Below are 14,441 nucleotides of genomic sequence, written 5' to 3'. Positions count from 1 at the left end.
CGCCTTCCAGTCCCAGCTGTGCCTAGTATATAAGACACGTTCTTAAATCCTTTGATGTCCAAATATCATAAAAGCGTATATTTTTCCTTCATTTACATTTGCTGAACTCAAGTCCTACTGTATCTTTCTGCAGCTATTTTTTTTCAGTCTGTAAGCAATGAGACCTTTGCTAGATGGCAGAAGTCAGATGTTGAGAAAATACATAATGGAACATTATATGGGAGTGGAAAAGAGCTGTATGGAATTCCTAGACATCCGTTTCCTAGACATTATGCTTGCTTTTCAAAAAAGAAAATGACTTCAGCATGTTAAGTGGATTCAGTGTACTCAAACCTTCAACTAAAGTGATTGCATATTAGTTTTTACGTAGGCTCAACAGACGTGGTAAAGACATTTTAGATATAAGAAAGACCCTGAAGATGTAAAAAAAAAACAACAAAAAAAACCAAAAAAACAACCCACAATTTCTTTTTGCTAGAGACAGACATTAAGAGAAAGCCCTCTGCCCTATTTTTGTACATATCAAGTGCATTTGGAAGCAGATACCTCCACTTCTGTTAGGATCATGATACAATTTCCATCCTTCCAAAGTTGCCGCTCTCCAGGCCTGACCACATCGTTTGCATAAGCGTTGTGCCTGAAAAATAATGCATTTTCTCAGCAACGGATTTCAAGGTAGGAAACCCAACAGTCTCTCCATTAAAAATGTAAACGTTATTAAAATAATTAGCTTGCATAGAGATTGTAATAAAAAATAACTACACAAAGAACCTTAAACTCAAAAGAACTAAGAGCTCAAAGTCAATAAAAACTCATCAGCTTGTTTTTCACTAAAAGTTTCAGTTTTTCTGTCAGTACTTAGAGCAATATGAGAAATATGCTACAGTCCCACCCTATTAGCTTAGACAGCTGTTACACATCCTTCTGATAAGCTCACATTAAGGTATCATCTTGTTGCTTAGATGGTCTAATCCATCTCTTCACCTACTTCTCTCATCGACTGAGCTTTCCAAACCCCTCAAGCACTTCTAAAACCAGCAATCCTAATTTTCCCATGATATTCAATAGTCTACTCACTAGCACAAAAAGGTTTAATTCAAAGCTATTTTGAATAGCATGGAATGTAAAACAGAAACTCTGTGAGGGGAAAAAAAAAGCAACAAAGCTTGTTTAGAATTCTTCTAATCCTACACCTCTGAAAAAAAATCAGCTAAAGATTATCTGATTAGTCTGACTGGTATCATTCCAACACTAACAAAACACTGTGAAGAGCAAGAGAAACTGCAATATGTGGCCTTAGTTTGTTTAGCCAACCTCCATTCACTTCATGCTGAAAGGGCCGCAGACATTCAACCATTTTGGGAATGGTAACAAACCAAAGAATAGACAAAAAAGCCAACATGTTGGTCTAGCTTAGGAGCTGTACATTACATGTGGTAATGTAAATGAACCAAGATTCACTGTTAATTCAGAGTGAACTCTGAATAAACTTATTATTTCAGTAGTGAATAAGCTGCTCCATGCTCATCAGACAGTAGCAACATCTAGCAGCTACTGATGAACAATCGAAATTGCAGATTTATATTCATACCCTGCACCAACGTGGTCTTGTGTCCATACTATGGGAAAATGAATGGATATGTACTATAGGGGAACAAAACACTTGCAAGTAACCATTTTAAGTCTAAGGTCTCGGACACCAGAATCTCAAGTTCCTTTTTCTTCCCCTTAACCAAGTATCATTACATGTATGTAGAGCCCAGTATAAGGGACTGTGTTTCCAACTGAGGCCTTTGACAACACAACTATTTACATGATAAAATCACAAAAGCCGCTTTGCAACAACTGGGAATCTTTATTGAGAACAGCTTTAGGACCAGAACTGCCTGGATGTTACTCAGATAAGGAAAAACGCAAAGTATATGCATCATACATTCAGTAAGACAGGGCAACAAGCAGAACTGTAGTAAAAGAGTTTATGGAGGAGAATAATGTACTTTTTAGAATATTCAGATAAAGTCTCTCATAGCTTTTGCTGCCAAAGACCCTGCCAAACAATAAAGGTAACAAAACAAAAAGTAGAATGCTAGCCATGACTCTCCCTCAACTCCATTCAGACCATATAATCAAGGGGACATCAGAGGAGCAGAGCAAGTAAAAGTTGCCTAATTTAATACTTTTTCTAAGGAAAGCATACATCAAATCTTTCTCTCTCTCTAGTTAAAATTACAAGCATGTTCCATTCCAACATATTTAAAAGGAAGCCTGTATGATAATCCACTGATTATTACACATGCAATTAGGAAGTTCTTTGAAAAATCCAATGTTTTTCTGACAGTATTTAGTATCAAGCCACTACAGTAAAAAAAAAAATTACACTGTCATACAACCGAAATATAAAGGTGCAACTTTTTTCCATAGCATCTATTATACACCTGAAATTACTTAACTAAATGCAAGACTTTTTAACTACAATTTTAGCAATCTATCACCGTCTTATTGATATTTCATTGAAACTTAAATCCCTACAAGCCAGAATTACATAGACATTTTAGTACGCAGCCTGTCACTAGCTTTAATAGTAAGATTTGACATAAGTTAAACTAGTTAACCAAGAAGATTCTTCCACTTTTTATGGCTTACCTCATCTGTCATTCCTGCTCTGATGAGAGTAAAGAGATACTTCAATAACCTTGCATCATCTTCTCGATCCAAATCATCAAGTGGCAGTTTCTGTCTTATAGGAGCATCTGGATCCTGCAAGGAAAAAGGGTACCATCCATTCACACAATGCATGTCTGCCTCTTCCAATGATTTCCTGTCCTGTTTTATAATTTTGAGTCATATTTTCATGTTGGCACAATATGCTATACAGCCAACATATCCAGCGTGATACTTTCCTGTCTTTCCCCTCTTACTTCTTTTATTCTTTTTCTGTTACTGTTCCTAACAGAGGGAGCCACTGCAGTCTCTTTATTTACTCCACCACCTTGTCTTTGCCTCGGATTTCTCATCTTCCAGCTCTTTTCGTCCTTAAACATCCTTTCCCCTTCTGCCTCTCCACCTACCAGACAGTCTGTCCTTCTCCACCTTCTCAGAAGCCTTTTCTATAGCTGTATTTGCTTCTATTTAATCCAAACAGATTTTCTCAAGCCACTTTTCAATCAATGCATTGATCACTCCCCAATTGCATTCATCTTCCACGACTGCCTTGCTGTCAGAGACACTTCATTCTCTCCTTCGACTGGAGAGTCTTTTCTTCCCTTGACGTCCCTCCTGTCAGCTTTTACTACAGTAGCTCTCAAGAAATCCCATTATTTATGGGATTTAGTTTCATTGCACTAGTTACTGTATAACGACAGCATGCCCTTACTTGTAAGAGCTTCCAATCAGTTCTGTAAACTTTCCTACGTATGAACATGAGTTTGTTTCAGAAAAAGCTTACTAACAAAGCTATTTATTTCACTATATTGACCACAGGTTCTTGTGCTAGAAAAAGAAAAAGCAATGGCTGAAAGAAAACAGATGTCTACACGTCTCAAAAGAACTCCAGAGGTATCCTGACTCATTGGGTCTTGTCCACTGCTAATTACTCTACAGTGTGTTCAAACTTCCAATTAAAATAAGTTTATTTCATCATCATAAAAAGCTTTTCCAGAATCTCACTCATCTGACAGATTTAACAATTTGTTTTCTTAATTATTCTACAACGTCCAACTTCAACACTAACATCTTCTCCTCAGCTAGTTCCTTCCTGCTTCACAATTTCTGTACTAATTTTCACCTTTTCCAACTTAGCGTTCTGCAATTTCTTAGATAGCACAACAGTTTTTAGATAGCACAACTTTCTAAAAATTGGTGGAATGCTGTGAAAATAGCATATATGCTCTCTCTAATCTAATTTACACCCATTTTGAAACCAAGTCTTATATTTAAATAAAACTTACCAACTCTGTTACGAGAGCTCGAGAACTTCCGACGTATGTACATAACTGTCGCTGCTTCAGGGCATGTAGTGTATTCTCCCTGAAAGCAATGAAATGCTCTTCAGAAAAAGAGAACAACTGTATTTTAATAAGACACAAATATTAAAAATACACTTAATACTTGTGGATAAGTGGAATAGGATTACAGAAAAGACATGCCTGGTTTGGGTTGTGGATCAATAGACTGTGTTAGTCAAAATGTTAAAATTTTAATAATAAGTATTAAATAAGTAATAATAATAAATTAAATTAAAATTAATGTAAAATTAAATAAGTAATAATAATAAGTATTAAAATAAGTACAATAATAGAATCAATTCACAGAGTTTTGATTTCTTTCAAAAACATCCATTATTCCAATCATTCATATTATCTAAACTATGAATTAATTTCTCCATGAGCAAAATTTCTCATTAGCATTCACTGTAGTTAGTCTAGGACAGAAATTCAAATTATGTTGAACACGATTCCAAAAGCCTGTATTCACCCATCCACTGAAACCAAGTTTACTCTAGGCAACTAGAATCAAAAGCAGGCTTTGGTCTTTTCTGCCATAAAATCCACCATTGATAAAAAAAAAAAGATGACAAAAATGACTTCTGGTGAAGGATCAATGACACAAAGGGATGACAAGAACAGGCAAAAAGTAAAGCCAGACAAAGAACTGACCACCTGAGAAACAAATAAGAAAGGTTTTGTGTAGTGTAAATAACAGGTTGATCAGCAGGTGACCATCTCTTATTGTTCCTTATTACGAAAAAATGAAACCTTCATCTGGGTAAAGAGTAAATTAAATTGCTTTGATGGCTTTCCTTTCATATTCTCATCCCAAAAGCAGTACTTGACTTTCGAGAAGACATCCTTTAAGTTGGGGAGGAAGCTCAATTTTACATCTAAGAATTGAAGGAAAAGAAGTGAACGAACTGGCCAACTTTTTAAAAAAAAACAGTTCTTCAGAGTGATTTTGGACCAATTCTGTGTCTAGGTATGCGAATCTTACACTTGAAGGAAGCCTGTACACAAAACAGAAAGTCTGAACTCACCAATATACAGATTTTGCATAAAACTCAATATTATCAGAGAAGTCCCCGATTTCATCCTTGGCAATGCTCTCTAGCCAATCTACCACCATCTGGAATGATAGGAATTTGCATTTTTAAGACAAACATTTAACAAGTAATATTTTAACTGGCTTCCTCCCATCTCTAAGTCTATTAGTTATCTACAGATTAATCAAAAGGTGTGTACATCCTGAGACTATACCATTGTAAGTATCCAGTTGGAAGGTTGTTTTGGCACTTAATCTATTTCTCACTAGATGCTGCAGTTACTACAGTGCTACTAGTTTATTAATCATTATCAACAGTAACAGAGGCTCCAAATAAGAATAGATCTCAGCCTTCCATCCTCTCCAGCCTAGCCTGAAAAACGTTTCTGATCTTTAGAAACTAAAGAACAATATTTCTACACATACAAATAATAACATGCCTAAATGAATAAAAAGAAATAAGTGTTAGAAACAGCTTAATTAAGTGCACATAACTCATTTTCTGAAGCTTATGCAATACTAGTGTTACAAACATTTAAATGTCTATTGGTCTATTTCCATTCTCACTGTAAAAATTTTATCATACCTGGCTTTGTCGAACAAATGAATCTTTCTGAAAGAAGTTTTCTATATGCGTCTTCTCACTAACATTTAAAGACTATTTAAGAAAAAGTTGATTAGTACTTCCTGGAAAAGGAAACTTGACACAAAAACATGAACACCAAACTGAACACGTATTAACTTACAGATTGTCAACAAGTTCAGCATGCTACCTCTCCCCTGTCCCTTTGCAAACAGACAACAGTACACATTTGTTTTATTTGGATCATCATCTACATCCCGTTATACTAAAATCTGTAAAACTGAGACTCAATATAGTTCAAATGCATGGCCACAGAAAGATTCTACATAGTAAATCCACCAGTTCCACTGACTGCATTCATATTATCACAAATTTTGCTTATAACTGTATATGTCAAAAAAGTGGACGTTTTCCCAGATCATATAAACTGTAAACATGAACAAGTAGAAAAAAAGAAAACAAAACCAAACCCAACCAAAACACACAAAAATACACCCCAACCTCCTGATACTTCTTTCTACTCTCCTGCATTAATTTAGCTTTCTTGCAACAAAAGGAGAACAGAATATACATTTTCCTAAAAAACACAGATAGGAAGAGACTTTATTTTGGCACAGCAGTGTTTAATTTAAAAGTACTGACAACTTTGCAGTGGGAATCATAGATGAAGCTATTTCATGACTGAGAAAAAAGAGCAACAATCATAAATTTTACAAAGATGGAGTCACTTTGCTTATTGTTTTGTCTTCCTAAGCATATTCTGGCAGCAAAGGCTAGAAACGCTGTATTGACATAGACAAGACGACTACAGCTGAAATAAGAATGATACAAAAATTTGGGTTTCTTTTGAGATAAATTAGAATCAGGACTACAAAGTACTACACAGCTTGAGACCACATGCACTTCTAGGCAAAGCAAAATTATCTCTGCCCCAGGGGAAACATTATCACTGCTGATGCAACTTTTAAAAATAAATATATAGTTGCTTCCAGTGGATTTTCCAAGTATGTGAGGAATACTTAATGAAACAAAACCAAGTATAGTTAATACAAATTCTTACACTAGCATTTTCTATTTAGAACTGAGTATTTAAATTCACAATTTCCAAAATGTGGAATAATTTAATATTAACTTGCTAGAATTCAAATTGGTTTCATCTTTGTTTATATTCTTTTATCTCTGAATTTTGAGTTGGCTGCAACATTGGGATCGTAAAAAATAAAACGTAAGCATTTAGCTTTAACACATACCCCTTAAAAATAGTAATAATAATTTTCCCCCTCAAGCTTACCATGATTTCAAATGTAGTTTCATCTTCCAGTGCCGACTGTATTCTGTCTCTAGAAATAAAAGTGCAAAACCTTAACGATTAAAATAAAGATGAGAAAATTCAGCAGAATGTGTAATATAACTGAAAGTGTTTAAAAATACCTTTACAAAAAAGTGTTCTTTTATAGAAATACTCTAAGTTTAAAAAGTAATAATAGGACTGTTTACAACTTTCCATTTCCATAAACAGATAGGAAATAAGCATAATTATCAGCAGCTAGATCCAGAAACAGATAATAAGTAGCTACTAGATAATAAGTAGCTACAGATAATAAGTAGCTACTTATTCCATATAAATAATCTTATTCATAATATATCTAAGAAAGTCAGCTCAGCGCAAAGAAGTAACGTGCTTTTCAAGTAAATTACCTATAAAGTGCAGACAACAGTCTCCATGTTACCATCTCCTGCTTGAGAAGCCACAAGACACTGGCGGTTTTTGAGAACTTTTGCTGTCCAGGAGTCGCTCTGTAAACTATTTTGCCTAGTATATTCACCTGAGGTAAATAAATATATACGTAGTTAATAATGCCCACCACTGTATTTTTTTCTAAGCCATTATGATAATCTTTTCATTATTCCGAAGACTCCCTCAAAAACCAAATTTAATTACCATCTCTTCTAAATAGGTAGATGGTTCTCCATACTGTAAGTTCCCATAAGAATGTTTAAAAAATGTTACGTGGCCTTGAGACCATAAAACAAGAATGTAGCTCTCTTTTGCAAGGCGCTATACAAACTCTGCCCTCTTCTCGCTTTTGTGATCAACGCTGTTATTGCTGGAAGGCTCATAACTTCTTCCTTTCAATTTGCCAGTCCCTGCTGATTATAAACTGTCTATCACCGAACGATTCAAAAATTGTGTCTAAAAGCAGATCTCTTATATTTTATGTTGAGAACTCTACTGCCAGTTTATTAGGAATGCACTAGAAAGCTCTTAATACCATCATAGTAAAATGATCTTATTTATTTATACCTGAGACAAATAAGTATTTGTTAATCCAGCTCACTATCAGTAACAAAAAAAATCTATTTATCTGATCATGTTTATTATTGTCACTTGACACTTGCAGGGGAATGGCAGCTGGATGACGTTTTTAGCATTTAGCAAGCTACACAATGGGCATTCCTGTGGCAAAGTAAAGAGGTATGCTAACCAATGCTAGTGTTCGGTGACTCAAGACTGCAACCAGCTGGAAGATTTAAAAGTATCTACGTTAAGCACTGCGACTTCTCAGCTTAAAGAAAAAGAACAACAGAACTTAACGAAGGGACTGCAAATTAAAATAAATAGTCAGAAAAAAAAAAACCAGCAAACTATTTACCTGACTGTTACATATACTTTCATATTCATCCACCAGATCAAAAATGGTAGTTGATCTATACTTCAGGAAGGAATGTAGAAAATCTGAGTACATGCTCATAGTAGCTAGAATATGTATAAGAAGGAAAAATCATATTAGACACAATGTGGTTAAAAAATCCAACACTACCAAAAATATCCTGATGACAAGGCATCTTGTCATTAATAAAGCTAAGCAAAGGCAGCAATGATGCGAACTATTTATATCCCATAAAGTCAGAAGAATTTACCAGTTAAGACAGTAAGATATGCAGAAGCTACGAGGTAAGCCAAATAATTATAAAACTTTTGCTGTAAATCTGTCACCTGAGAGAGTTTTAAAGACAAACTTGTTTGTCTGTCTCCATAAAGCTAATCCAGTTTGTGTTTTGCATCACCACAGTGTCCCATTTGTGTCATCAGTTTCCACAGAAAACATAAATTGGCAAAACTGCAATAACTGAAAAAGTTAACTTTCTGAACTTTTAAAACTAGACTGTTCTTGGCATAGAAATATCTAAACAAAATGATACAGAAAGCCAAGAACATATATGTGTGGTCAGTTACGATGAAAACTTCAGATTGTCTCACCAGCTTCCCCAGGATCATCCTCACGCAACAGCACAGCACTCATAGTGACATCTTCTGTCATGTCCAGATTTGTAAACAGTCCTGTCTGCTGAGGTGAGAGCACTGTTGTCCAGTTACTTTCATCCAACTAAAAGCGTAACAGAAAATAAACAGCAATCTCAGACTACTGCAAGCCTAGCTTCAAAGTTTTTTTTTCATTCTATCTGAATGGTACAGAGCAATTCTAAAAATTAATAATGAAATAACTGCCTTTAGATAAAGCGCAACTACGACTGTAACAAATAGCTCTGAAAAGATAAATTTTAATCTGGAAAAAGGAAATTCTTCATGTTTCTTTTCTTTTTTCCCCATCAGGAAATAAAAAAAGTATAATGTAATCAGGCCTTGCATTTTACATCACTGTGTATCACTTTTCCCCTTAAAACAAATGCATCAGTCCATCCTTTTGTATTCTGTTAAATGTTTACCAAGTATTTTGTTGATTAGGTTGCAAAGCAGCTGTGAAAAATTAAACAAAACAGTTAAAATTTGATCAGAACCATTTACTTCCACCTTCCAACCTTCTCAGAGAATTGCTCAAAACCCCCGACTGAATGAAGCAATACATCTTTAAGGAGAAAATACAAGAGTATTGAAGTGGGAAACAGAGAGATAGCTACGCTTCCTTGGGAGCATTTCAGGGGAGGTATTTGATAACATCTGAGATAAGGCAGCAAAACGGCCAAACCAGAAGACAGACCGTACATACACTGCACCGACAGGACAGCTTCCCGTAGCTGTTTCCATGACAGCAATTGCTTTCTCAGCAGCAATTAATGCCATATGAAGATCCCGTGATATGACAATGGTTGATTCTTTTCCCTAACTGTTAAAATGGTCACACCCAAACCAGACGACACTGTCATAAGTCTCTTAAGTGTATCCAAAAACTGTGGACATAACTGTTGTTTTTCCTTTTATGCCCCAGTTTCTACCCACTGTATTTCTCTTGCCTGATTTCTCGCTGCCGTTATTGCCCTCTAGCCAGCCAGAACAGAATGCTACTGTACTCAGCAACATTCAGACAACTGAGTAAAAATAACAAGAAGCTCACTTCCACTACAATTTTATCAGGTCTCTGTGGCAAATACAAAAAGGTCTGATGAATGTTCTAATCTACCAGCACGTAAATTTCCAAGAGACATAGTTTTAAGTCCTTTTTCCATCACCCTCCTGTGAAAGCTTTGATTTACTCCCAAATTTACCCTTGCTAATCTAAACCGGATTCAAGCCAGAGCACTAAATGCTAAGTATTTTGTGAGTGAAGTTCATTTTAGAGCTATCAAGAGGCTCTGAAGCAGGAGAACAGCGCTACTGCTAAGAGCTTTATCAATGTTGATCAAGAGCCCGTAGGCCCGAGAACCTTACTATTTAAAGAAACAGGCAGGCCATTACAAACTATAGAAACAACCACAAGGAAGAATGAATTCAAATGCACATACAGAAACATTTTTTTTTTTTGGAGTCAATTTAAAAATAAACGGAGAAAAATTATTTTAGATGTCCCTACTTATGACTTCTCTAATCATTGTTTTTCCAAAGATGCTACAGTAGAAGATAATTAACGTCATCTGAAAAGTAATCAGAAGAAGTTGCTCTTTGAAGTCCAAACGTTAAGATCCAAACGACGCCTAATACTGGAGAGTGCTAAAGTAAGAAAAACTCTGAAGGTTTAATTTGCTGACAGAACAATCATCTTTGAAGAATCTGTAAACAAGCAGAGTCAAGTTTTCTGTAGTCACAAGCAGATGTTACATGGACTAGCTTAACATATATCGTGTAGTTAAGAGGTCCATAAAACCCTCTTCATTCCTTACTGCATCATCTCAAACACCACATTACTAAATGACACTAGTAGCAAGCAGCAACAGAAGCAGTAGTAAGAGCAAGCCTGTCCCACCTGCAGTTTGTCCTTGGTGCAAACATGGAAACACTGCAAAATGGTAGCTTCCTGTAAGCTTCACAGGAGCTAAACAGAAAAACGTGCTCTAACCATCTTACCATTGACATATTGCCAAGCAGTCCAGAAGTCTGAAGAATCAGAGGAGATCTCCCTCCTGTTCCCAGGATGGCTGACATATCCGTCTGCTTCATGGAGCTTCGAGACAGCGAAGTAACTGAAAGACAGAGAGCCTTTTCTGAAAACAAAAGCTGTTTAAGACCACTGTGCTCTATCAAGGAAAGTAATCTTGCAATGCAGACTGAAGTATTTATGAAATCCTGCTCGGTCACAGAAGAAACAAACAAGCCAACCTGATGGAGGAGTGACTTGCTCCTGCCCACTGCTATTTTCATTCCATCAGAAGGCTTGTACGAAACCCACAAATACCAATTACAAAAGTCTTAGGCCTGAGTACACTTGGAAGTAAGGATGTTAGTTATCAATAATAGAACTTCATAGTCTAACTCTCTAGTTATGCCAGGCTTATACAAGCAGCATTAGCCAAGTCTGAAGCATTCTCAAGCACTAATCTTCAGTTTGGAAGCAGAAGATCCAATGCCTGTAGGGTTGTGTTTTTCTTTTTTCTTTTTTTTTTTTTTTCTTTTAAAATGTCTCAGATGACCAGAACTTTCATAGAAAGTCCCCAGTGCTGAAGATGGCCAAGAACGTACCTGGTCACTTCTTCTGACACCCTCAAATTATAAGGGGACAAAGCCATTGGAAACAGGTAGACAGAGACTAGAAGGCTTCACACCAATAGGTATGTTTGGTTCTCCACGCATCAGTTTTGTACAGACCTAGTCAGCTGAAGAACCAAAGGTTTCTGTCTTTGTATTAGCACATACCTTGAATCACCACAAATAAATCTGCCCTAAACTCTCGAGATGTGAAAGTCAGGCATACTGAAGATCAAAGAGAGAAATCAATTCTCAATTTTTAGAACTAGAATTACAGCTACTAACATTACCAGTCTGACTCTGAAGTTGTAGGTCAAAGCACTCACGCTGTCAGCGGGTCATTGTTCTCCCCTCCTTCATGGTACCAGAAAAGTCTCCCCTGCCCATATGACACAATACATTCAAGGCTCAGGAATTTACAGGGTGGCAGAAAAGAACTACACTGAATAATTCTCAAATACAGTTTCCAATACCCCCAAATGCACAACTGTGAGCAGCTGACATCAAAGGAAACAAAAAAAAGCTTGTTCCCAGGAGAGGAGGTAATGCATGCAGTTCACAAGAACACTTCAAATGCTCCATTGTAGGAATGAGACCGTACAACAGAAACAGGAGTAAAAATGCCAATGTTTGCTTTGTTGCAGAGTCTTCAGACTGCTTCAAAAAGCAGCAGCTCTAGCCTTCTCCTCTGCAGGCTGAACAACCCCAACTCCCTCAGCCTGTCTTCACAGGAGAGGTGCTCCAGCCCTTCGATCATTTTTGTGGCCTCCTCTGGACTCTTCCTAACAGGTCCATGTCCCTTCTGTGCTGGGGGCCCCAGAGCTGAACGCAGGCTCCAGGTGGGGTCTCACGAGAGCAGAGCAGAGGGGGAGAATCCCCTCCCTCACCCTGCTGCCCACGCTGCTTTTGATGCAGCCCAGGACACGGTTGGCTTTCTGGGTTGCAAGCACACATTGCTGGCTCATGTCGAGCTTCTCATCAACCAACACCCCCAAGGCCCTTCTCTGTTGCCCAGCCTGTATTCATGCTTTGGGACTGCATGTCTTTGGATTAAATAGTGTGGAAACAACAAACCTTTCAGTAAGGACTGCCTGTCCGCGCAAAGCTGTTTGAAGAAAGTTTATCACAAATCATAACCACCTATGGGGATAACTGTCAGCTGCGTTTAGGGAAGTTTGCAGAGACCAGAACATTTTCTTTCTGAAGTCTATTAAAGAAATAGGAGGTAGGTTACACAGTATGCGCTGTTTAGTAACACCACCATGAGATGTTACCAGTCATCTCCATGACGACTGATTGTACGAACAACCACAACTGCTCACCCTAAACCTTTCTGCTCAGGGTATTTTGCATCTGCAATCTCTGCTTTTACTTGCCATCAAGTGCTTGTATTACGGGGGGCAGCTGCTGCACATGCAAACCATACGCTGCCTTTTACTGAAATTTTTTATTGCAGAACTTTCTGAAAATGGACAAAACAGAAATTTCACAGTGACAGAATCCAGGCAAGTTGTTAGACCAACATGTCAGGCAAAATCAAGATCTTCACTGAAATCAAACAATACTCACGATGGTATACAGAAGTTCTAATTTGTTTTGAAAAGTTGAAGAAAAGCCACCTGAGTGAGATGTTCACAGCATGACACACAACGCTTACCTCTAAAAGAAGAATATATGACTTGTCTCCAAGCAGTCCTGGAAGAAGGATGTGGAGAAGGAAAGCAAGCCTTCCCTCGGAGATTGCTGGGAAACACTGGCTACATGACAATGAAAACCAGGAACCCCTTATACGAGCACTTGAAATATGCCAAAATAAAGCCTACAGGAGGAGACTGACAATAAAAAGTGAGGTAAGCCCTGGTGATGACATGGGAATGGGAGGAACGGGCATGTTTCTTCATTTCAGTGATAACTAGCGAGGGAGGCTCTTAAGAGGATTATAGATCTTTTCACAGCATGTTTAGTGTCAAGGCAATGCTAAGAACAACCTGCAGTTTCATCGTGAGAGCTGTCAATGCTGACACACAAGTAGCTTGAGAAGAAGGCTGATGCTCAGAGCACGTACCTTTGGTGCTGGCTAAGATTTTATATCTTAGCCACTAGGTATTACATTACATAAGAACAAACAGGGGCCACACGGAACTTGACAGGGAACCTGAGAAATTGCAGAGAATCAGTCTCTCTCTGGAACATGCTATCTTGTATCAGTGCCAGTTTGGGAACAACTTCCAACACACTCCCAATATGCGCAAACTGATGCAGAACACGGGGCTGAGACTGGGAGATTTCAGAGCAACCTGACCCCAGCCACCACGAGCAGTCACAGCCTGTGAAGTGTGCTGTCTCATCTCTTCTTCAGTGGAGAAGGAGATCACTCACAGATGCAACCAATAAATACACCTGTTAGGAAGGTCAGCAACAGAACTAGCCTGCCACTTAGGGATGACAAAATGCCTGGAGAGACACTACAAGACAAAATACCTTGAAGAATTGAAGCTGCTGCTGCAAAAAAGAAGGTTGTGAGGAGGAGGGAAACAGAACAAACTAGATTGCTGACTAGCAAGGCAAGAATCATTCAGTTTCAATGTGATACTTGAGAGAAGATGAAACAGTACTGGACACGCTCTTGTGACAAAGAAAATGAAGCTCAAATGCACTCTAAAATCTGACAGGCAAAACCACTGGCAGTCACCAACAGCATACATATAACATATGAAGGTATATGTTGACTGATACTACGTGTTTTTTCCCGTTTATAAATGTTTCTAACTTCAGAATCACCAAGTAACTCTCCACAGTCTGGGCAACCACTTATAGCTTCCAGTCACCCTTACAGTAAAGAAATTTTTTCTTACGTACAGACAGAATTTCCTGTATTTCATTTTGTGCCTACTGCCTCTTGCC

At 37.5% G+C, this 14,441-nt stretch overlaps 1 protein-coding gene across 2 annotated transcripts in view; it reads right to left on the bottom strand.

The window, feature by feature from the left end:
• NUP107 (nucleoporin 107) overlaps window positions 1–14,441 on the bottom strand; it is a 29,600-nt gene that overhangs the window by 12,566 nt on the left and 2,593 nt on the right. For both annotated transcript variants that reach the window (XM_080576183.1, XM_080576182.1), the window contains 10 exons: window positions 10,920–11,035; window positions 8,880–9,006; window positions 8,272–8,375; window positions 7,316–7,443; window positions 6,909–6,957; window positions 5,621–5,692; window positions 5,030–5,118; window positions 3,948–4,026; window positions 2,644–2,757; window positions 547–637 (listed from right to left, as the gene is read on the bottom strand). In XM_080576183.1, coding sequence (XP_080432309.1) covers window positions 547–637; window positions 2,644–2,757; window positions 3,948–4,026; window positions 5,030–5,118; window positions 5,621–5,692; window positions 6,909–6,957; window positions 7,316–7,443; window positions 8,272–8,375; window positions 8,880–9,006; window positions 10,920–11,035 — 969 coding nt within the window. The remainder of the gene's footprint in view (window positions 1–546; window positions 638–2,643; window positions 2,758–3,947; window positions 4,027–5,029; window positions 5,119–5,620; window positions 5,693–6,908; window positions 6,958–7,315; window positions 7,444–8,271; window positions 8,376–8,879; window positions 9,007–10,919; window positions 11,036–14,441) is intronic.

This window comes from Anser brachyrhynchus (genome assembly GCF_964034855.1).
Source record: "Anser brachyrhynchus genome assembly, chromosome: 1".
Classification (NCBI taxonomy): Eukaryota; Metazoa; Chordata; class Aves; order Anseriformes; family Anatidae; genus Anser; species Anser brachyrhynchus.
Note: the sequence above shows the minus strand (reverse complement) of the source record. Positions and strands in the feature narration are given on the sequence as shown.